The sequence below is a fragment of the Amblyomma mixtum genome, chromosome 2 (genome assembly GCF_055824585.1).
Source record: "Amblyomma mixtum isolate Tamu chromosome 2, ASM5582458v1, whole genome shotgun sequence".
In the NCBI taxonomy this organism is placed as follows: Eukaryota; Metazoa; Arthropoda; class Arachnida; order Ixodida; family Ixodidae; genus Amblyomma; species Amblyomma mixtum.
Window position 1 is genome coordinate 40,095,754 of NC_143013.1, and position 23,568 is coordinate 40,119,321.

General features: G+C 46.2%; 1 protein-coding gene across 5 annotated transcripts in view; it reads right to left on the reverse strand.

The window, feature by feature from the left end:
- Positions 1 to 23,568, reverse strand: part of LOC149359076 (midasin) — a 147,938-nt gene that overhangs the window by 10,402 nt on the left and 113,968 nt on the right. For 3 of the 5 annotated variants that reach the window (XM_089571242.1, XM_089571244.1, XM_089571246.1), the window contains 10 exons: positions 22,547 to 22,651; positions 21,848 to 21,982; positions 20,366 to 20,518; positions 18,650 to 18,776; positions 17,583 to 17,788; positions 11,186 to 11,301; positions 10,059 to 10,131; positions 9,446 to 9,632; positions 7,703 to 8,129; positions 2,404 to 2,539 (listed from right to left, as the gene is read on the reverse strand). In XM_089571242.1, coding sequence (XP_089427368.1) covers positions 2,404 to 2,539; positions 7,703 to 8,129; positions 9,446 to 9,632; positions 10,059 to 10,131; positions 11,186 to 11,301; positions 17,583 to 17,788; positions 18,650 to 18,776; positions 20,366 to 20,518; positions 21,848 to 21,982; positions 22,547 to 22,651 — 1,665 coding nt within the window. The remainder of the gene's footprint in view (positions 1 to 2,403; positions 2,540 to 7,702; positions 8,130 to 9,445; positions 9,633 to 10,058; positions 10,132 to 11,185; positions 11,302 to 17,582; positions 17,789 to 18,649; positions 18,777 to 20,365; positions 20,519 to 21,847; positions 21,983 to 22,546; positions 22,652 to 23,568) is intronic. The other 2 variants (XM_089571243.1, XM_089571245.1) reach the window with 1 other exon arrangement.

The window sequence follows — 23,568 nt, forward strand, 5'->3', positions numbered from 1 at the left end:
AACACCGGAATGTCCGTGCCCGAGGTAAGCCCGGTGCAAGAACTCCTGGCGGCGACGACCGGCACACCCTTGGAACGTTAGCAACTGTCAGCGCAAGTGCCCAAGATTCTGAAATTGAGGAACGAGCTCAGAAGAAACAATGCTCTGAAATGAGTTTCAACAAACCAGGTACTGCGTGCTTCACACAGGCCCACCTGAAGTGTACTGGGAAGTGGGGACAGGCCAATATGGATGCTCGCAGAACACACAAAAGCAGACAGCAGAAATAGGTTTGAGAACCCCTGACTTATGGCATGAAGTTTTTTGCCTTGGTACAATGAAAGCTGAGACAGTTGGAATGGCAATGATATACCGTATTTACTCGCATAATGATCGCACTTTTTTTTTTTTTAAATTAACGCAAATTTAGGGGTGCGATCATTACGCGGGGTAAATTTTTTGCAAAATATTTTTGAGCACCGAAAACGCGAACAAGTCGCAAGCAGACAACCCTTATCACACAGGTGTGCTACCCGCGATTACGCCGCTAAACGCGGTTATCGCGAAGCGATCTCGGCTTACGTCGTTAACTGAGAAGGTAGAGCGCGAAAAGCGCAAGAGCTGGCCCACTTCAAGAACGTACTTTCTTTGCACTAAATCACGTTCAAAGAGCAACGCATCAAAATAGGCAGTGTGTATAGTGCTGCGCGATGGCGCTTTTATGCGACCTTTGATCTCATCCGATAGTGCGGCAACAGCGTACAACAGCAACGTCCCGCGGCGCTCAAGCTACGCATTTTACCGCCGTTACGCCGAAAAATGTTCGTTCCCTGCCGCATTGTTGGTGTACTTAGGTGACACGTTCGCAACGCTCGGAGCACTGGATTGCGCGCGCTTACCGCAATGGTGCCGCCCGCGAGCGCGGCGGACGACGGCGCTCTGTACTCCCTAGTCGTCGCTAGGCCTAACTTGTTTCGTATCGAAGCCACAGTGGACGGCGCTTTTGAATTGACCAACGCTATAATGAATGTTCTACTTATGGCGCTGCCTTACTGACAACCTCATTGTTTCATATTAAAAGAAATATACACGATCGGTTTCAGCGACGCCTTCGCAGCGGAGCTGGCCAAGCAGATCGGGTCACTCGTGCTGCAACGGCGGCAGCTGCGACGCGGCTGCGAACGTAAAACTAGCTTGTATCGCAGTTATTACTCCTACCAACAACTCGATACAGGACCGCGATCCTCAAGGAGAATTCTTTTTTTACGTTCCCGTATCCCAGGGCTTATTATTTACGAGAACAATAAAGTTTAGCCGGATCACCGCGTCACTTCGTTCGTTGCACTGCAACCCAGAACGGTGGCGAGACTTGCGACAACGGCGAACCGTTATACGAGATAACCGCAGTTAAGTTTGGTATCCGCAGTTAAGCATAACCACATTCAGACTGCCCGTGTGACCGCAGGTCAACCAACAGGCGGCTGCCGCTGCAATGCTGACCGAGCAAGATGGCAATCTCCACGTGCCATCTGTCAGACAGATAGCAAGTACAATCATCGTCGGCTAGACTCGACATCGTCGACAAATTGCCGCGGCAAGTGCGGGGTGCGATCATAACGCGGGGAATAAAAAAAACTGAATTTTGCCAACCAAATTCGGGGGTGCGATCATTACGCGAGAGCGATCATTATGCGAGTAAATACGGTACACGACAACCTATCAGTAAATACATTCTTCTATGCGACAAAAGCTGCTTTGACCACATCAAATGCTCACAAGCTCCTGCACGCAAAGAATGTCACTAACATGCAGAAGAATGGCTGTTTGGGCTAGTTGGTGTTTCTTCACTATTATGCAACAGTGAAACAGGATGAATACAAGAACAAGAAGGGACAAACAGACTGTGCTCTTCTATGCAGTTTGTTTGTCCCTTCTTGTTCTGTCCTGTAGTACTGTTGCATAATACTGAAAGTCACTAACATGTTTGCAACTAGCGGGATAATCCTGCAATAAACACCAGCTTCATATGTGGTTGCTGAGTCCCCGATTCCCTGACTCTCAACCCTACTAATTCATGATACCAAGCATACAAGAATACAAGCATGCATGAATGAGAATGAGTCTAACAGAAACTGGCAGCTTATTTTGTCATTTACTCAAAATATTTGATTTTTATGGCAGCTCATGCATTTTAAAGCACAGGTGACGGCAGGAGTTCTCTGAACATGGTAGACTGAAGGGTGTGCTCACCACTCTCTCTGCAAACTGCACAGTGCACCTTTCAATATCGGGTCACACCTCCAGGCGCAATAATTCAGCATTTTTGTGCATTCCATGTTCCTAAAACTGCTCCAGGCACCTATACACTCTCCTCAGAAAAATGTAAAATAAAAACAAATAAAACAAAAAGCACGCAATAATTGCCTTTTGGGCGAGGCTGATGAACACGGACGCAAGTACGTGCAGCAGCTTGAGCTCCGTCCTGTGGTAGGCAAGCTGCAGGTTCACCAGGTACTGAGCCATCCCCAAGTACTGCCGCAGCAGTGGCATAAGTCGTGCACTGGGGAGGAACATGGGAAATCACGAGATGAAACCTCGAACCATACAGTTTTTCTACAAGCGAACGTACCCATATTATAGCACTTTGCTTCCAGTAAAACCAAACAAACTTAATGGCTGGAAGACACACCTCAGGTTTCTTAAAAACAACTATAGATGGTTTGAACTCATCCGAAGGCTAGCTTTAATTGTTTGGGCTATAAACAAAACTAGAAAAAAAAAAAACAGGAAATACTATACCAGTCATAACAACAGGATATAACAACAAAAATAAAACAATAAAAAAGTTTTCAACACTGCTGTAACAAATATACTTGTTATTGTCTGCTCATAGATGCTTTTGTGGTAATGAATTTTACAAGACAGTTCTCACACGCACGTGCAGCTACAAATGCTCACCACGTACACAAATGATAAAAACTAAACACCTTTTCCACCTTGCAAAACAACCCCTAAGCTGATTTGTATTGGATACTGCCATGTTGTTGAAGGAAGGAGACGTAGGTGCAATACAGCAGTTGTTAGTCTGCGCTCGTCCATCCCGTGTGCTTCTCTCTCTCGTACCGTCCTTTTTTTTTTTTTGTGCAGTTCTTGCTTTTGTAATGTTGAACCAACTAGCCCCTCATCACATTCTTCTAAACCCCACATTCTAACCACATTCTTCTAAACCCCAGGTGGTCGAAATTTCCAGAGCCCTCCACTGTAGCATCCTTCATTGCCAATGTCACTGTCACAAAAGTGGTACGCATTTGTATATTCTCAATTTCGGGTAATTAAGCATCTGTAAGTTCTAGAGTTTGTTGATATCACATGTCAATGTATCCTGTATGTCTGTGCCTTGGTCGATCGTCGCAAAAGCGCGAGTACGTGCGCGTCGTCTTCGCGTGTTAGTTTCCGTCCAGTTAGGCAGACCCCCCCGCAGTGCGCGAGCGGGGAAGCACACCCGGCTTGTTGTGTATATGTGTTAGGTTTTCGAGCTCAAAGTCACCCCTAACAGGCCCAAAGCTTTGGGCTTCCTTTTCAACTTTTTAACTTTCCTCGCCTGCAAGGTGCCCCCTTGCAGGACAGAAGATGTTGGCGTACGTGACCATTCTTTTGGTTGTCCTACTTTTTTTTTTCACCCTCAAAATGGCGGCCATGCATAGTGGAAGGAGCGGAGCCTACGTGCTCCGTCCTTTGTGTATCGACTGCATGGTGCGCTTATGGGTATTTGTTTTATGGGGGCTGTCCCTTAGAGTGAATTATTGGATGGGAGGGAGTGTCTTGTGCGTTGACAACCGACGGCTGGACAAGAACCCGAGTCGGACACAACAGTAGTGCGCCTCTCGCCTCCGAGCACTCCGGACTCCCCGAGCCGCCGCCGCATCGCACTCCGAAGAACGCCACAGGACTCCGGAAGGACCGTCACCTTCGAGAGCTCCCCTTCTGCGTCGTCTTTGTGAGTGGACTGCCGCCGCGCTCGCTGGACCGTTTCCTAATTGACTGTGAACTTTCCCTTCACTCCTATTCTGTAATTTTCGATATCTGTGTGCAACCTGCATGTAACCTGTTAGTTAAAATTTGACTTGTATTGATAATTACTAGTTTTCTTGTCCGTTACTTATTGTGCTTTGTTATTTTCACTTTTTTTTGTAAATGCTTGCGTCCGAGTCTCCTGCGGTTGATACTGAGAATACATCTTATTTTCGGAGACTGACTTCGTGGTTCTGTACTCATTCACGGCGCTGAACATAAACCGGCTACCGCTGGGCGTCAAAGCTCCAACCCCTTTGCCTTGGTTCGGGAAGGTGCCTCGCGCTCCTTTCGGAGCCGTGACAGTCACTTTAAAACGTTAGACACCTTAAACCAAAACACACCATCACGGCCGATCCCGTGAAGTGTGGACACAGTCAATGGTTGGTAAATTGCATCCGGCATGTGTGCACACACGGTCAATGTCACAGTGCACAAAGCAAGCCAAACCAGCTGTGCTATTTTGCGGGGACTTCCTGCTTGCACGTCCAATTCCCATCAGCCCGCGAGAGCATGTGATGGGCTGCAGGGGCTGCTTGATGCCATTAATAGACTTCCGCAGCGCCGCTTGGTTTTGTATTCGGTGAAAGTGGCCGCTTTGTGGCAGTCACTGCAGCAATGCACGAAGCTCATGATATTTATTCAGTGGCGGCATTTACCTCCGGCTATCAGTCAAGACTTCGAGATATCCGCAATTCGTTGAGAAAATACTTCGAGGTAAAGGGTAATATAAATGCACGGTGCCGTGGGGAGCAGCTCGACTCCACAGAAAATTTCAACTAAACCGATATTTTGAGATATGCAATTCTGAAGTAACGAAGCTTTACTGAACTCATCTCGCCGCTCAATTTCCTTGGCGCTTCTCCTAAAATTGTTTGCAATATCTTCTCAAATGCACGCGGGGAAAATATAGTGGAACGGGAACGTGTGATATCATTTGCGGCACTGAAAGACAAACACCTCAAAGCAATGAAGTTCGCGACATAACGAAGCTTTTTCTGAAAAGTACTACTTCATTATATAGAGGTTCAACTGTATCTGCGTTCATTACAACAAGGTTTGACTGTACTGCTTGTGGCCTAATTCAGAAATTTTTACAGTTGCCTCTTGCATAACACTGAAGATGCTAGGAGCAACACTCCCCTTCCATTTTCAAGCTACTCTATCTTTTTCACAATTCCACACTCAGAATTTAACTGCAGTCAAACAATAAAGTAAAATTTCATCTCACTGTCACCTCCGAGCACAGTCACCCCATGAATGCGGCAACTAAGGCATCACCTACAAGACTCGGGAGCAGCCCTGACATAGTCACCTCAAGGTTAGGTTACTTGTAAACACAAATACCCCCGAAAAGCAGAATTGACAGCCGTCGCCGTAGCTCAGAGGTAGAGCACCGGACGCGTAATTCGGAGGTCGTGGGTTCGGATCCCACCGGCGGCAGGTGGTTGTTTTTTCTTCTGCTTTTCTAATCGGTTATCTTTAAATGATAACATATTCAGTAATATTCTAAATTGATCAACACCACAAAATAAACAACTTAAAAAAAAAAATCCCCTGTGCCCCTTGGTTTCTGTGGCTGTTGGCTTCTGTCATATTTATAACGAGCCCCTCATCCCCTTCCCTTGTTTGCTTAAAGGGACCATGAAAAGAATTAAAAGCCGCTTGTAAATGTTAGAAGTGATGCTCAGAAGCATTGACACCAAGTATGAGTCTTCGGAACTCAGCCGGCAATTTCTTATGAATTTTTAAAAACCGTGTTTTTCAAAATTCGCGGGCCGCTTGGTGTCTTCGTAGGGAGCAATTCTGAAACCAAAACCGGGAAGATAGACGTCACTAGTCCCATGACGTCGGCAGGCCACCACACGCTGTCATTCGCTAGAGCCGCGGCAGCTTCGACGTCACGGGCACACTTCCGGTAGCGGTGAAAATCGTCTGCTCGAGCTGCCGCGCGACCCCCTGGGGCAAGCGCGAGCGAGGGCATTGCCTTCGCGCATATGGTTTTAATTTACCTCTGCCGCCTCTTTCTGTCGCGAGTTCGGGAGCCACTAGCAGTGCCTTTTTCGACCGCCCAAGATGAATACGCCTTGCTGTGTCGTCGGCTGCAAACCCAGTGACTGGCGAGGTGTTGAACTCAGGCATGTTACTCCTAGAGACGTGCGTGAGCGAGCAGCCTGGATGGAGCGCATCGGACTGCCAGCGTCGCACGCACGCCGAAGACTCCGCGTTTGCGGTCGACACTTCGCACCTGACGCTTACTACTATAATCCAGCGCTCGTTCGATAGTCAGGCATGAATGTCAAGCACCTGAAGCTTCGACCGAAGTCGCTGCCGACACTGTTTCTTCCCGCCGGGAAGGTGAGTTTCCAGTTTACAGCGATCGGTATGGACGTTTACACGATATGATCTGCGATGGAAGACAATTTTATCTACGAGAACTTAAAAAAAGGTGCCGCATTTACTTAGGGCACAGGACGAATTCGAAGCGTTAGCTGTCGCGGAGGGCCTTGGCCTGACGGCTACGTACTGCTGCTGTTCACATTCGGCTGCTGCTTCGACATGCAGACTCGGTCCCGACCTTCTTTGACTCTCCCGTCCGTTTTACGACCGTAATACCGTATGTTCCTTGTGTTCTAAGTCAGGCGGCGCGATTTTGCGATCCCGCAGCCGGGTGTCCAACATCATTCGAGAGCTAGGCTCAGTATATGCACGGTGTTTCACACCAAGACTTGGCAGCATCGGTGTGACGGCCGAACCAGCGCACAAAAAAATAAAACATTGTGTGAGCCGGGAACAGGTCCGGGTCCATTCTGCCAACTAGCAAAGAAACCCGACGCGCGCCGCAATCCAAGAAAGCGCCGAGACCGGAGAGATGCTGCCGACGCACGCTGCTCCTCGCGAGTGCGACAACCGGAAGTTGTAAACCGAACGTCAGCGAATGACGTTTTCATGGGCGGAGCCCAGTCCCGGAGCTGTTTTCTTTATTTTTTTATGGTGCCCCGCGCGTACGAGTTGAGGGGGGAGAGGAGGAGGGTGATTTTTAATCGCCTATAACTTCGTTGTTATTGATGCTAGCTCAAAAATTCTTGCGCTGGAGTGACGAGTGATGGATTGCCTATCTTTACATAATATCAATAAATTTGTTTCATGGTCCCTTTAATTGCTTAGCGAGGGCCTCGATTCTGGCAGCCTTGACGCCTTAGGAAGCATAAGAGGGTTCTCACGCAGCTTCCACCCTCTCCGTTCGATGACGTTCTACGTCACACCTGCGGTAACTCAGGACGTTCTACGTCCGCCGCTTATGAACGTGGGTGGCGCTGATGAACACTCTCAAGGTTAGGTTACTTGTAAACACAAATACCCCCGAAAAGCAGAATTGACAGCCGTCGCCGTAGCTCAGAGGTAGAGCACCGGACGCGTAATTCGGAGGTCGTGGGTTCGGATCCCACCGGCGGCAGGTGGTTGTTTTTTCTTCTGCTTTTCTAATCAGTTATCTTTAAACGATAACATATTCAGTAATATTCTAAATTGATCAACACCACAAAATAAACAACTTAAAAAAAAAAATCCCCTGTGCCCCTTGGTTTCTGTGGCTGTTGGCTTCTGTCCTATTTGGGAAGGAAGATAGAAGGCTGAATGCTGCTGCACTTGCCTCAACCTGCTGGCATTGGTGCTTGTGCCATTCTGTGCAAGTTCTCGAACCAGACGGCTTGCAGCACGCCCTACCCGCTCCAGGCCAAGTTTGTCGAAGGCCTGCCACAGGCTTTCCCTTAGGTGCTGAAGCGACTGCTCTGGAGGAGATTTCTGAGGTGCACCAAGCATTGCATGCAGGGCTTGTACTGCAAGCAGGAGCCTTTGAATCAGTACATCCCCGGCAGAACTGTCAAGCTGCTCAGGTTCTGGAACCTCCGCTTCACACCACTCCTCACACAATGCCACTAGGGGCTCAGCAAGCTCCTGCAGGCTCTTGGTTAGTGGCAGGTGCAAGGTCTGGCCAATCTGCCGAGCATCCTGACCGAGAACAGCCAGTTGGTCCACAATTCCTCCAAGCAGCTCTGTGCTCGGGTGGCCGAGGACATCTGCACATCAAGACAGTGACATAATGATGAATACTAGCTCCTTTTCAATGATGAACACAAAGTTTTGCACATTCCCTTTCACAAAACTCCCTAACGACTTCATTACCTTTTCCTTGAAAGGAAAAGAGTGAAAAAAAAATTTATACTGAATTAAGTGCAGCTTTCAAGTGTTACAAACTAAAGCGAAATACCAGAGCACCATTACCCCTTGCAAGTGCTAACATTTCAAAGGACGCCCCACTGAAAATGATAACCTCAGATGTGCCTTTGGAACGATCAACTCACAGTCATACACTGTATGTACCAGGTGCTTCAGCGAAAATTTGGAAATTTTTAAAATATAGGGTGGTCAAAAAAGAAGATTAGTTTGGTTTGGTTTATTGGGGTTCAACGTCTCAAAGCAATTCAGGCTATGAGGGACACCGTAGTGAAGGGCTCCGGAAATTTCGACCACCTGGGGTTCTTTAATGTGCACAGATATTGCACAGCACACGGGCCTCTAGAATTTTGCCTTCGAAGAGAATCTTCTTAAAAACAAAGGCAGATACGATGAACACCAGCAATTATGGGACCATGCTAATTATCCCACTAATTACCTAAAATTTACTAATAAGCACCTTGCCACATTTGGTCGAATGTAACGCGAGTTTTTTAACTGATAGTAGCGGTCGGAAGTCACCCCTCACATTATAATCATGCCAAAATTATTGAACAATCGAATGCTTTCTTCCTGTTCCGCAGTAGCTGCAGAGAAGATGTCATATTAGTTCTTGAAAAAAAAGTCATTCCCTAAAGCCTAAAGTATGAGAAAATTTGGGACCTTTTTCCTGCACAGAGCACGACATCCACAGGAAGTTCAGTGCAAACACAACATCCACTAGTGACCAATTACAATATGTACGTAGCCCAATTTGTGCTATTTTACTCTGGGATGCACTTTCATTTGCTTCATTGTTCTAAAATATGATGACCAGGTTGCTGACAGGTTGATGAGCATGGCCATACAGTAACAGTTACTGCAATGCCATTGATACAAACAGTACTTGCACGATGCAGACAGACATTCGGACTACCAGCTACCAGCAAACTACTACAATCTATACCAGAGAAAGTATAGCTATGCTGCAGCTTGACCCTGCTTGCCTTCAGAGCATATTGAAGTGGGAAGATGGATTATCACACAAACATGATTAAAACATTAAAAAATTTTTCTTATGCCATGTTCTTGTAGGCTCAAAGATGCCAGGGCAGCCCAGGCAGCAGCTATTACTATGCATATTATCATGTTTGTTTGAGCTTCAGGTGTCCAGCCTAACCTTTGAAGGCCGGGTGTGCCAGCTGCTGCCCGCATCTTTGCAGCAATGCCAGGTGTGGCTGCAGCTTGGTAACAGCCTCTCCGACCAAGTCCTCAGCAGGCTCGGATCGCTGAGGCCAGGCCCTGAGCAGCGTCAGTGTCTGCTCCAGCCGGCAGCTGCTCTGGAAGATGGCTGAGGACAGCTTACCCTGCCAGCCAAAGATTCAAGAAGGTTAATGTGAGAAGGAAAAGGCAGTGAAACATACCTAAATTTAAAGGAACTAGTACAAATAAAATCAAACATCATGAACACAAAAGCAAATATTTTTAACTTGAAAGTAACTGTAGCTTTTATCACACTAAGTAAAAGCACCGCTACACTGAGCAGCCACTTGGACTGCCAGTCATACCAATGGTATACAATTGCAGCCAAGTTTGCTTTAGTTGCTGCCTGCCACACAGTCTCAGTAGTAGCTCTCTTTAGGAAGTAGGCCTAAAATTGTCCTCCAGCATGCACCATAAATTTTGGAGATGCGGTAGTTCCTTATGCTTGACATGAGACTAAACTCAAGGTGGAAAGGTGGGCATAAAGCTAGGACACAGACATAGAGTAAAATTGCTCATCACACACTCACCTTCCAGCGATCCAGGAAACTTTGTTGTGGGAGCACACTTCTTGAAGATTCTTCCAGAGAAGCGGCTAAGTGCCTAAACACATATGAAAGAACATAGCGAGGAAAAATTGAATGATGATTACAGTATACTTCTTAATGCGAAATTTGAGCACAATTTGATTTTGCAACATATTGAGACAGAAAACGTGGACGACACTGAAGCTACCCTGAGAGTACAATGCAAAGCACTGCCACTTTGTAGCACAAGGCCTCTGAACTATCGCACTGAATGGATGCTCCTCAGTGGTGTAGAGCAGTGTAGTGCAACCCTTGCCCGACTGCAGCATCCTCTCCCACGTTTCTTGCTCCCTCGAATAGTGCTTTGCAATGTACTTGTCTCACTGCTTCAAGGAGGAGCACTGAAGCCACAAAGGATGCGTCCTCTTTTGGAGTGGGCCACTGTTGATGGCTCGACTGTTGATTTATGGCTGGCTCAAGCTGCAACTAGCAGCTTTGTGATAGATCTTATGCTGATTTGAACATAAACAGAAAAGCACCTTCGCGACAATTAAAGGGCTCAAAATCTTTGCATACGGAACCGCCTCACTTGGACAAGGCAATGTGTCGTTTTTCATAAACCTTCCAATGTATGCTGGCTAAGATAGAAGAGTTGCTGGACCATCTGCCTGCTACAGCATCCACTGCAGTAGCTTTTTGCACAGGTCCTTGCGGTGCACGCAAGCACGGCAACTATCAGTAAACGTATTTGAGAAGTCATCATGCAACAGCCGGTGCAAACTGAGAGCGACTCCTCTTGCCTGCCCCTGCCATACCCTCCTCACTTTCCACGTTACGCTTCTGCCTGGTCAAAATTTCCGGAGCCCTTCATTACAGTGTCCCTCATAGCCTGAGTCACTTTGGTACATTAAACCCCCAAAAACTATAAACTATCTCTTGTACTACTACCACCCCATCGCCACCTTTCCATTCTTGCTGTCCCTTCATTATCACCCTACTTTCATCCTTTGCCATGCTCTTCACTTTTCTACCGATCTGCCGGTGACAACAACGATGACAAGCAAGCCAGGAACGGGCACCTAAGAGCCGCATTCTGAAAAGTGGTGGCCATTTTGATCTGATCTACTCACTGGAGCTTTTCCAGATTGCAGACGGCCTTGTGAGAACGGTTGCGGTCTTCCACAGCTAGAGTAGCCAGGTGACCAACGAAGCCACAGCACCTTTCCATCACTTGTGGGTCAAATTCCTGGTGAAGAAAATGGGCAAGGGACTTCCTGTTACACTGGCACACATCTTGGGATGCACTCTACAAGACTGTTTCTTGAAAGCTAAGAAAAACAAAAACGAATCTGCTCATACAAATCCATGACTATAAAGAATAAGAGCAGGAAAAAAATAATAAAAAAACCTTCACAGCAGTCATGCTAGCAGCTACTAGGGGGCCTCGATGGGCCAGCCCCGCTTCCAGGATGCAGACACTGCTCTTGTCAACGCCATGACTCTCCCATTTGGCTTAGCAGAGAACAGTGCTGCGATGGACAGCTTGGAAGAGATATTTGCTATTACTGGAATTCTGTGCATTTGTACTCTAACATGACAAAGTGGTTCCAGAGAATTTTGAAATAGTTAATTTGAATTAGTTGTGCAAAATAAGTTAATATTTTTCAGCTCACCTTCTGTGAAACTCAGACACTTGTGATGGAACAAAAAGCACATCACAGTTTTCCACCATTTTGATGATGACTTTTTTATGGCACACGGGCATGTGTGGCCACAGACCGCCGTGGCTCAAAGTAGTGATGCAAACTGGGGTCAAGGACCAATTTCCTAAGCATTTCACCCTGAATAAGCCGAGCAGCAGGCCAGGGGAAGCTAGTACCCATTGTATCATGGAGGGTACCCGGCGGCACTGGAGACTGGGCCCCTCCACCTCCCGCATGCGAGGCGGATGCTCAAACTGCTAGGCCAATGCTGCGGTAGTTTTCCACAATTCTCTGACCCAGATACTCTAAACAACTAATAGTTTCACAAAAATCAGGATGACTATATCAAGCTGCAGCAATGCCACATAACCCCTCCCCATCCGTGGAACAAAAATAAACGATGGAAAGTGGGAAACAAGAGCTTCTTTCATTGACAGTACATAACCAAGGCACAAATATCCTTGCACATTTTTGTGCCAACAGGCCCAAGAGATTTTTTCTTTTTTTCTGCCTTTTGCTGACAGCAGCAGGGATGAGAGATTTTGTTGCTGCGTCTGATGATTTTCAAGGCTTAGATGGCAAGACAGCATCTCTGGACGACCCGAGCATATGGTTCCCCGCAAGGAAGGAAGGTGGCCTTTGTGCCTCCGACTGATGATTTTGCTTCACGATTTGAACACACCGAACCGATTTTTGCATCTCTTAGCATTACCCCCCTCCCACAAGTTTTTGAAAGTATACTGTTAAGGCGGTATAAAACAAGTATTAGACAAAACAATCCATTTATGATGAACCTGTCGAACTTAAAATGTAAAGAACAGAAGTACACCACCCTTACTGGTTTCACATGGTTTCGTACCAAAAACTCAAACGAATCACGGTCGCCAAATGCTTTGCTATACCCTTCCGTGCTCATTAAATAAGGCATCTAAATTGCTGTAACCTTAGGTACCGTCGGCACTTCGTGTTACGGAGATTATTACTCATGATTTGTACTTTTTTTTTTTCCCTGTGTGCTCACTTGCCGTGGACTGTAAAACATTCTGGTGCTGCTGTCAAGTTATTGTAGGGTGCGTCGACCTCTGTCAAGCCTTCTCTCTGGCTTTTTGTCGGCGCACCCAACATCCTCAAGGTTTTGAATAAAATTGAATTGAATTGAAATTGAATTGACTCCTCTTTGATACTTTAGTCCAGCGTGTTAACAAGCCCTCCACAAGTGCAGCAATAAGCTGCCCAGGGCTCTAGGGTGCTACTAGGATTACGCTGCCAGAGGGGAGGGGGCACTCGGTTCAAGGATGCCCCCGGTCGCATGTCCTTCAAGGGCCCACCCTATTTCACATTCGAACATTTCCATGCTTGCCGTAGGAACGCGTGGCTGTTTGTCCGAGAGCTATTGTGGTGGTCTTTACTGTTCACATTCAAGACATTGCTGTAAATTAGTTATTTTCGCGAGGACCTAATTTCCCCATTTTTCACAAATCATACACAGCTTGTGAAAAAACTGGCCCCACAAATAAATTATGCAAAATGTCGACTAACAATAATAAGAGGTAGAGGTGTGTCAACAGTATTTTTCCAAACCGAATTGAATATGAATATAGCAGCCTTTCCACTGAACCAAATACAAATCAATCAGTGAGAGAACCAAATCGAACACAAATGGAATATTTTTACAAATATTCAATACTTACGCGAATATTCAACATGCAAATGTGCAAAACAGCGAAGCGCTAGCAGCTGGGCTGCGGTAAGGCGCTATTACTTATGCAGTTACAGCTATAGCTGTTGAAAAGACACACCAGTGATCACCATTACGGGGTAGGAAACACAAAAGTTAGTATTAACTCCATCATCGTCAAGTTATACGCACAGGGAAAGTACCTTTTGCAGTTGATGACGTTTATATAATTTGATGATGATGGCTGATGATAACTTATTACTTTTGAGGACGCATTTTCTTTTCCATGGTCACTAATTGGCCGAGTTCTAATCCATGAGATCAAAGTCAGCTAATTGGTCATTGACCACCCTGAAGGTGGGAACACTAGGATTGGGTGAGGTGGTTATCAGGGTCTGATTCCTTTTATGATGTCTGTTCATCAACTAGCTGAAACTAAAGTCCTGCTACAAACATGCACTTCCTCTTTCCAGTTATATCATAATATTTCAGTTGCCACACCACCACATGGTGACCACAGCATGTGCATAAGAATGCAGTGCACGGCCAGTGACGGCTGAACCAACATAGCCGGAGGATGCGGGCACTGAGGCACCCTAGCAGCTATGGCTTGGTGCTACCACTTATGATCATCCCTGGTAACTTCGACAGCGTGAGAACTAGTGAAACCAGTTCCGCAGTCATAATATGTCTGTGAAAAAGACACAAGGCAGCCTCAGTACCTAGGTCTACCAGTGTCATTACAACTAATACAGAATCTGAACTCAACCTGCTTTGTGCTCCAAAAGAAAAACGTGTCCTCCTAACATGATTTGCTGCTTTTGAGGGACATCGATGCAATCCCACATGCACTTCAGACATGGTAACCCTTATCTCATAGTTCACAGCCACCTACAGCTTGAACAATGACCGTCTAGGCACAATAACCAGGTGACGATACCTGATAACATCGATTTATTTGGTAAATTCTCATCAGGCAAGATGAGCTAAAGAGTCAAATAAATTCCTGACTAGTTTACCTCTAGTGACTGAACAAGACTGACAAACCCGCTCTCAAAGCGCAGCATCTGTCACTAAGAGCCCTGCAACAAATTATTTGGTGCGAAAATGTATTTCTGCCTCGCCAACACATATTTTACGTACAGCGGCAACTTCTACCAACAGACCTTTGGCACAGCAATGGGGGCAGCCATCTCGGTCACAGCGGCTAACATCGCTATGGAAGCCATCGAAAGCAAAGCTTTGGTCACCTTCCAGCCGCGACCAAAAGTATTTCTTAGGTATGTGGACGACTGCTTCTGCGTCATAGACCGAAAGCACACGTGCATTTTCCTCGATCACCTCAACGCCATTCAGCCCTCAATCAACTTTACTGTTGAGGAAGAGACCGACGGCTGCCTTCCGTTCCTCGACGCTGTGGTAACACGTACTCCGACTGGTCTTAGTTTTAACGTTTACCGGAAACCGACGCATTCAGGAAGATACCTAAATTTCAATTCAGCGCACCCAGTCAGTCACAAGCGGTCAGTGGTTGCATCTCTAATCAACCGCGCCAGGGAAGTCTGCAGTGAAGACGCAGCCCTAAAACACGAAATGAAGACCGTGGAAAATGACTTAAAAAGAAACGGCTACCCGCTTTCCTTCATTCGGAACACGAAAAGAAGATTGGTGCCATCGAAGAAGCCTACTGCCAGGGAAGACGAAAGTGCCGACGCACCGAAACCAAAGTGAGCCCCTATCCCGTATATATCAGGGATCAGCGAGGCGCTGGCGCGGATGTTCCGCAAGCACGGCGTCCATGTTGCACATGTACCAACGAGCAAGATAAGAAATGAGCTGGTAAACGTGAAAGATCAGCTCCCTCGTGCAAAGTTTCCTGGCGTAGTTTACAAAACCGCCAGCGCCGACTGTTCATCAGTTTACATAGGCGAAACAAAAGATCTCACGAGACGCCTGAAAGAACATCAGTACGACATACGAAGAGGAAAAGCGACAACGAACGCAATTGCGGAGCATGCGCAAGAGACTGGCCATGAAATTAACTGGGACGAAGCAGATATAGTGACAACAGAAAAGAATGTATCAGCCCGCCGAAATCTCGAGTCACTAATAATCCAGACTACGCCTAACACAATAAATAAGAATGATGGCACATTGCACCCTATCTACGCTAAATGTCTGAAAACGATACTAACCGCTACAAAAAGCCCGGGACGACGAGCCGGTTGCTCATTGTGAACAAGGGAGCCGTAGCGCTCCCGAAACGTCATTTTTGTTTTTGTTTGACCATGGTCAGTGACCAGTGAATCTCATCAAGCCATGATTCCTGACCAGACGGTATGCCGTCGAACCCTTGACTACATCACTTTGCGAAAATGTAACCACAGAACCATCTGCTCATAAGAACATGCGGTTGCCTAGAGTTCTTATGGGGAGAAAATTAAATCAGCATTAGCCCAGTTTCCTTATACAGCCCTCTTCCCATATTACTAATATGATTTCAAAGTGAAAATGTGCCAGGGAACAACAATGACAAGTTGCAGAATGCACTGGAACATTCAGATGCCTTTGGCTGCACACAGTGTCTCGATGCCATTGGTGCAACCTTTGACTGCCTCTTCCTGCCTTGTTTACCATGAAAAGGAATACAGTAAAAGCTGGTTAATAAAAACTGTATGGGGACGCCAATTCAGTTCAAATTAACTGAAGTTCAAACTAATGAAAGTGAACAGAAATGGCAGTACACGGCAAATGGGAGGTAGTCAGGTAGGGAAATTGCCCTACTTTATTGTTTAAACAGCCCTTATCACGTTCTGCATTTTTTTTTTTTTTTTGCAACGGTCAACACAATTCTGCTCTAAAGCTCGAATATGATGGAGAGCTTTCAATTTGTCTTCAGAACTCTAGACCAAGCTGTTCAGGGTGTACTCGTGCAGTGCAGGGCACCGGAGTCGTGAACAACGTGTGGCCAACTGTGACTTTCAATCAAGCAGCGGGTCAAGAGTGCCATGGTTCATACTAACAAGCGCAAGCTATGGGTCGCTTTCTGACTTCCGTTCCTTTCCGAGGTGCCGCTGATTGGCTCAGAGCTAATTGGTGCTGACGACTTTCTACATCTCAGCACTGTGGTACATCACACAGGCAACCTCTGTACATGGGGCAACTGCTGCAGCCAACCGCACAGAATCATGGCACAGAGAGCAAAGAAAACTGAAAGTCATGACAGATGCGTAGCAAACATTAGCTCCTACCTGAAACTCCTCCTATCTACTCCTATCCTATCTTCCTAACAGCTCCTATCTGTGCTGGTTGTACCATTCATTGCCATGGTTGGAGGTGATGCAGCTGATGACACAGCCGTCTGGACTGGACGCGCAACCACCTGAAGATGACAAATGTAGCACAAGGCAAGGGTGGCCACGTGACCATGAAAAGAATTTCACGCCGGTGTTGTGGAACATCACAGATACACCTCTTGCTGCAAAAAAGGTTCGAAGCGCGGGTCCCGTCCAGGCTGCTCTGCTAGTTGCTGCCACTGAGCTCGGTAAAGAGACCCCATTCTTGTACACAGCTTTTGCCTTACCATGTCTCCTCCAAAGAGATGGTGCAGCCTTGCAAATCCACTGCTCTCAAGGCTGTGTTGACTGTGCGCCTAAGCACAGAGCGTGCAGTTTGAACGATGGATATCAAAAAGTGGGTGAGGGAACAAACGCAGGTTAATGACATCCCAGTTGAAATCAAGAGGAAGAAATGGGCTTGGGCAGGGCATGTAATGCGAAGGCAAGATAACCGCTGGTCCTTGAGGGTAACGGCGTGGATTCCAAGAGAAGGCAAGCATAGCAGGGGATGACAGAAAGTTAGGTGGGCGGATGAGATTAAGAAGTCTGCGGGGATACCGTGGCCGCAACTGGCAAAGGACAGGGTTAACTGGGGAGACATGGGAGAGGCCTTTGCCCTGCAGTGGGCATAGTCAGGCTGATGAAGATGATGAATCAACGGGCTGCTTTTGCATAGACTTCAATGGAGCATGGATGGTCCAAGCCATAAAGTTTGAATTATCCGAAAATTAGAAATAAGGAGCTTTCACTGTATACAAAAAGAGCACTACCAGTGCCAGAAACTGCCATAAGTACAAACTGAACACACCTTGCTGGGGAAACTGGCAGCTAGTGTAGCAACACTGGCGACGCAGCGATAGTAGTACCGGTGGCACCCTGTCCAGTTCTGGCTCATGGCATCAAGAGCGACTGAAGGCAAGCTTCGTTTCACTGCTGGCGGAAGCTCGAGTGCTGGTGCTTCAAGCATGCTATGTGCTGTTGGTCCAAACAGCTGGCCCTTGCGGTGGGACAGACCTGCACAGGCAGCAGTGCACATTGCGGAAATTCAAAGACAAAGGGTCCAATCAGGAAATAAGACACTCAAATGAGGAAGTACACACAATGCTTTCCCATATGTAAGAGCGGTCACAAAAAATCTCTGCTTCTCCCGTAACCGAGAGTAGAGTAAGCATGAAATGTTTACGGGCATAACATATTGGTTGTAGATGGTACTAGTCAAAATCTTGAAATGGGTCTAGTGTTCAACACACCACACCACATCACACCACACATACTGCGCACTGGTCCATGTGGACGCAATCGTTTCCTGTGAGTATCTGGGGAATCTCTTCCGCCCTGCCTCGTCAGCTGTATCTGGTTTCTGTCAGGCTCCATTGCTCGGCTTAAGCAGCTGTGACGGTGGCGGCATTGAAATGCAGGACGATACAGAAGTGTACACGGACACGACGAGATGCAGGCCTGACAAGAATGTATATGCAGCACGTTTGAATACTCCACGAGCGTGTATACATCTGCCTGCCAAAGGGGCTGAAGGCGCAGCGGCCGGTCTTTTACATGCGTGAGTGTGGGACCGCAGCGCCATCTTTGGGGACGGCGCGGAAGCAGTTTTTCCGCGCAAAGCCCTTCTCGCCCTAGATCTCCCCTCTTGCTCTAAGCAGCCCTCTCTCTTAGAGAGTCTCGTTAAATCTCATATGGTGCCCGGATGAGTGGAATTCAGTGCCCCGAATGTTGGCTCTAAGTCTCGGCGTGACGTCACCACACTGCCGACAACGGGAGCTAAAAGCATTTCATGCTTAATAAAAGGACTGTCTCCAGCACACTGTGTGCATAACATGGTTACTGGCTCCATCAACTCTCTTCCATGCTTGAACTCACCCATTTGGGCCAGGGTCTTCAGCAGGTCAGCCAAAGCCTTGCGTTTGCGCTGCTGGGCCAGGCGCACTTGCTTCTTGCGCTTCTCACGCTCTGCTTCTGGCTCCGACTGGCCGCCCCCTGCCTTGGCCTGCACAGGCAAGCAGAGTGATTTGCTCAGACATTCAATGGCTTCGAAAGGAAGGCTATATAATCAGCGACGTCAGTTGGGAACTTGCGTTCATTTCTAAAACACAGAGGCAGTTCCTTGTGGCTCTAGAAATCTTGCACGCACAACAAATGTTCGTAGGTGCGAACCTTTATATGAGGTTTGGTTTACTGGGGTTTAATGTCCCAAAGCGACTCAAGACTATGAGGGACACCCTTTATATGAGGAACATGCACATACGAAAAAGAGGTGGCCCCGGGACAACTCTTGACATAAGGAAAAAAAAGCAGGAACAATACGAGCAGAAAACAGATGCATCAAAGCACTCTCCATTTCAGAGTTAGAAAAAGCAAGTGACCTTTTCTATATATCTGCCTTTGATGTGTGTACCTTTGTACAATGGGTAGTGAAAACGCAACCAAAAAGGTTTTAAAAGTTTTCGAAAAAAGCACTAGTACGAAAATTTTCCAGGAGGTGCCTCTGCTGCCAACTAGTGACTGCCGTGTTAGTCAGTTCACTGCCTGCAGCTGAGGAAGCTATTGTGTATTGGACGTCCAACATGAAGGCTCAAAACAAGTGCTTCACTGGAGTGGAATGACTCAAGCATTCAGAGACCACTGATGGATTTTTTGTGATTTACACACAGAACTATGTGCGGCTATTCCATAATTGTGGTCAAGTGAAAGGATTCGTTTTGCAGGCACCTTTCCCCAGAGGTGAAGATGAAGCCGGAGAACACAAAAACCCACCTTGTTGCTATTCCTGGGAGGATGTCTTATGTGCTGCTGCCACGGTGCCTATATAAACCACCGAGACAACCACCAAGAATAAAGAAACCAGGACATTTGTCTAAATAAACCATTTAAGAACGCGATGCGAAAGCTGTACATTGCTAGGAACCAGGAGGATCATGGACCGACGCCCTCGGGAAGAATCCAGCGACCATGCTCACCGCAGATCGCTGAGTGGGTGCCTGCTACTTAGTACAGGCTCCCTCATGACATGGCCGTTAGGTCATTCAAGAAATGCTTCATATCGAATGACCTCAACAGCACTAAGGGTGACATCGTCTGAGAGCATGACAGAGGAAAGGACTCGGTTTCCGAGAACTCGGCCTCTGAAGACGAGAAACAGTGAAAGTTTTTGAAAAAAAAAAAAAAAAGGGCAAATGTTGGCCACAATATCCACTAAAGGTAGATATTTTTTTGGCATCTGTTAGTCTCGTGTTACATTCGTGTAATGTTACATTCGAGTAAATATGGTAACTACTATATTTACTCGAATGCAAGCTGATGGTTTAACAAGAAATTGCAGCCCACCTTGTTGATAGTAGGTGCAAGCATGAAATGCACTGCAGGAAAAACTTGGCACATTCTATAGGACTCCACATAATTGGTGGTATCCAAATTGCAAATGCATCGAAATTACTGACCAGTGTGAGCCCAGCTTCAGTTGAATAAACGAGCGTAAACGAGAATAAACGAGTTCAATTTGTGTAGATTTCTGAACTAACAAGGCTTGAATTAATGAGTTTCTACTGTTGATTGTGGCTGCGGATAATGTTTACTCACCAGGATGGCATCCTCTTGCTCAAATGCCTGCACACTGGCTGCCACTTCAGCGGCCAGGTCATCCAGCTCTTGTGTCAAGCCGACCAACTCCATGTTGCGCATCACTCGGTTCAGCAGCTGCCGCATCCTCCAAGCATAGCGGTGCTGCTCGTCCTGAAAGGAAGGACAAAAAGGATGGGCATTTGTGACATCGTTAATCTTCAAAACACCTTTTGTGACAAGGCACATGCTGACAGTAAAATTTCAAACTAAATAAAGTTCCTCTGGATGGAATAGAATAACGACTAAGTGCAACCAAGTTTTAAATCTGATATTAAGAACTGCATTTGGAATGAAACAAGAAATAGAAGCTTATACTGTAAGAAATGCCTATCAGTTTCCTTTTTATGGACACACTCATTTTATTAAACACTGCAGTCAGTGAACAAATGTCAAAATCATTAACAGCATAAAATGTGTTAGGCACAAAACAAAATTTGAAAAAAAAAGTGTGGCACAAATGTTGCTAGCACTTCTTGTGCATTGTAGAAAAGTAAAACAAAAGCAAACTATGTGCTTGCCAAGAATGACAGGCTGACCGTGCAAGCCAACCTACCAGCTGCATTTCATGCAAGCATTTAACAAGTCACAAGGCACTCTGCAGCCAGCCTTTTAAAGCCTAGCAGTGTTATATGCAACTGAAAAGCACTCTAAAACGTGGCACAGATAACAGCTAGCCACCACATTTCTACAAAAACAAGCTAATCTCATGTCCGTAGCACATATTTGGGAGACTGTCTTCATACCTAGCAATAGCCAGCAGTGCGCCAACTACAAAGTATAATACATCACCTTCTTAATCTCAACCGCCCACCTAACCTTCTGCCGCTTTCTGCTGTGCTTGAATTCTCTTGAAATCCACTCCGTTACCCTTACGGACCAGCGGTTATCCTGCCTTCGCATTACATGCCCTGCCCGAGCCCATTTCTTCCTCTTGATTTCGATAACAATGTCATTAACCCATGTTTGTTCACTCACCCATTCTGCCTGCTTCCCGTCTCTTAACATTACACCCATCATTTTTCTTTCCATAGCTTGCTGCATTGTCATTAACTTAAGCTGAACCCTTTTCGTTAGCCTCCACGTTCGTGCCCCATAGGTTAGTACTGATAGGATACAACTGATAAATAAATTGACATTCTTGGTCTGAAAGAACCTGCCATATGAGCGCCACCTTTTTTATTCTTCTACTCATTTCCCTCTCATGATTCAGACCCAATCCGTTTCGTGGGCCCTTTAAAATGCGGCAAAACTTCAGTGTAACACAATAGGCTCCTAATTTTACTGAACTCGTTATATTAAGATTTATTTATATTTATCATCAATTAGACACCTTGGAAACATAAAGAAGGGAAAGTGAGACAAAAGCAAAGCAGAAATATTGGTTGCAAGTGACCCTGATGGCAACACTGGTAAGGAAAAATAAAAAAAAAGCAACTGCACATGTACCCGACGTTCAGGCACGGGGCCCAGTAACTGGCTGGGCCTGACTTTAAGGCACAGGGAGCCGGGCTGTTCAGGTTCTGTCTCCTTGGCTGGTTTGCCAAATGCACAGTTAGCATCCTGCTCAAGCACCCGCTGCATCAAAAGAAAAAGAAAAAAAAAAGATAAGAATCATTACTGCCATGTTCAACAGCTCAAGGACTGCGGTACACCACTCAATGTTGCTTAAAAAAATGAGGAGAAATAGAAAAGCCTGGAACAACAGTTTGCAGAAATGAGGAACCTCTCTAACATGAGGAACGAGCTTAGAGTCTTAAAATAAAAATGAGGAGCGAGAATATTCAGTAGGAAGTCCTGAGAAAGCGCCATCTCTAGTTTAATGCAAGTTTCACAATGGGTTCCTTAAAAAGGAACTAACCATAAAAGCAAAGAAAGAAGACATGAGAAACTATCTCAAGGACAAAAAAATATAAAGTTAGTTCACTTTGTGAGATAAAAATTTAGATGCACATGTACATACAAATAATAAAACAGCCAAATAAAACTTCTCAGTGCTTCTTTTACGGAGAAATGTGCATCTGCAAACGGCCTAAAATGTATTTGACTATACACTTGCTGTACACTTGAACTCTATACCCAAAATGAAACGAATACGCTACTAGCAAAGAAAATAGTAGTGCAGTTCATCTTACAACCCACCTGGAAATCTCGAACATGAGAGGCGAGCACTCTGTGGGATTTCTCTATAGCTTGCTTGATGGCCAAGAAGCTGATGTCCTTCCAACGAATGATCTTCACAAATTCCTGTGCAGAAGAATGGAACAGAGTGAAATGCACGCTTACACCAGCACCCAAGAGCAACAATGAGCAAATGAATGCCTGCGTTTCTCACTAGACCTCGCGAGTGGCTTGCGAGTGCAGTGCCTTGTGCAACAGTGGCCAAAGAAAGAAAGAAAGAAAAGAGAAAAGCCAATGCAGCCACTATGTTCGGGAGGCATATGACTCCCCGCTCAGTTGAGTGACTGGGAGAAGTTTCGTTTTTACAATGAGGCAGCTAAAGCGCAAGCTAGACGCAATGGTGGTGCAGTAAGACTCATTATTTATCTTCGTATCAGTCTTATCCGATAATCTATAGTGTGGCTCTCTCGAAACAGAAAGAGCATGCAAAAGCCATTTGTTGTACTTCTGATTGTAAACTTCTTCTTATCTTTTCCTATGCTGCGGCATTGTTCCTCTCATTAAATTCCTGTTTTTTCTTTTTATATTTTTCCTTTAAGTGCCTACAAATTTGACCCTCATGTTACTATCATCACAGATTACTGTATGTACTCATGTAAGGGCTGTGCTCCCAACTTGGCTGCCAATAATTTGGGATGCAAAAAAATGTGAACCAAAGGAGCTCTTTCATCTGTGCATAATTTTGCCCATGTGGTACGGTCCACTGAGAGCTAATAAACGATGATAACTGTCTGTGGCACTAGGTATGACCACGGATGCATCGTCCTGTGCACCGGACTTTCCTGGAACCGTGAGCACACACGGTGCTTCAGTGCTGCTAACTCGTCTTGTGTGCTCGGTGTTCGCACCAGAAAGAATGCAATGTTATTCTGAGCAGAAGCCAGAATGGGATGTTCCCACTTGTGGAAACACGCCACCACCTGCCATGCTCGAGCACCAGTGGAATGCGCGCCGCAGTAAAGCAGGCCAGGCAAAGGCCGCCG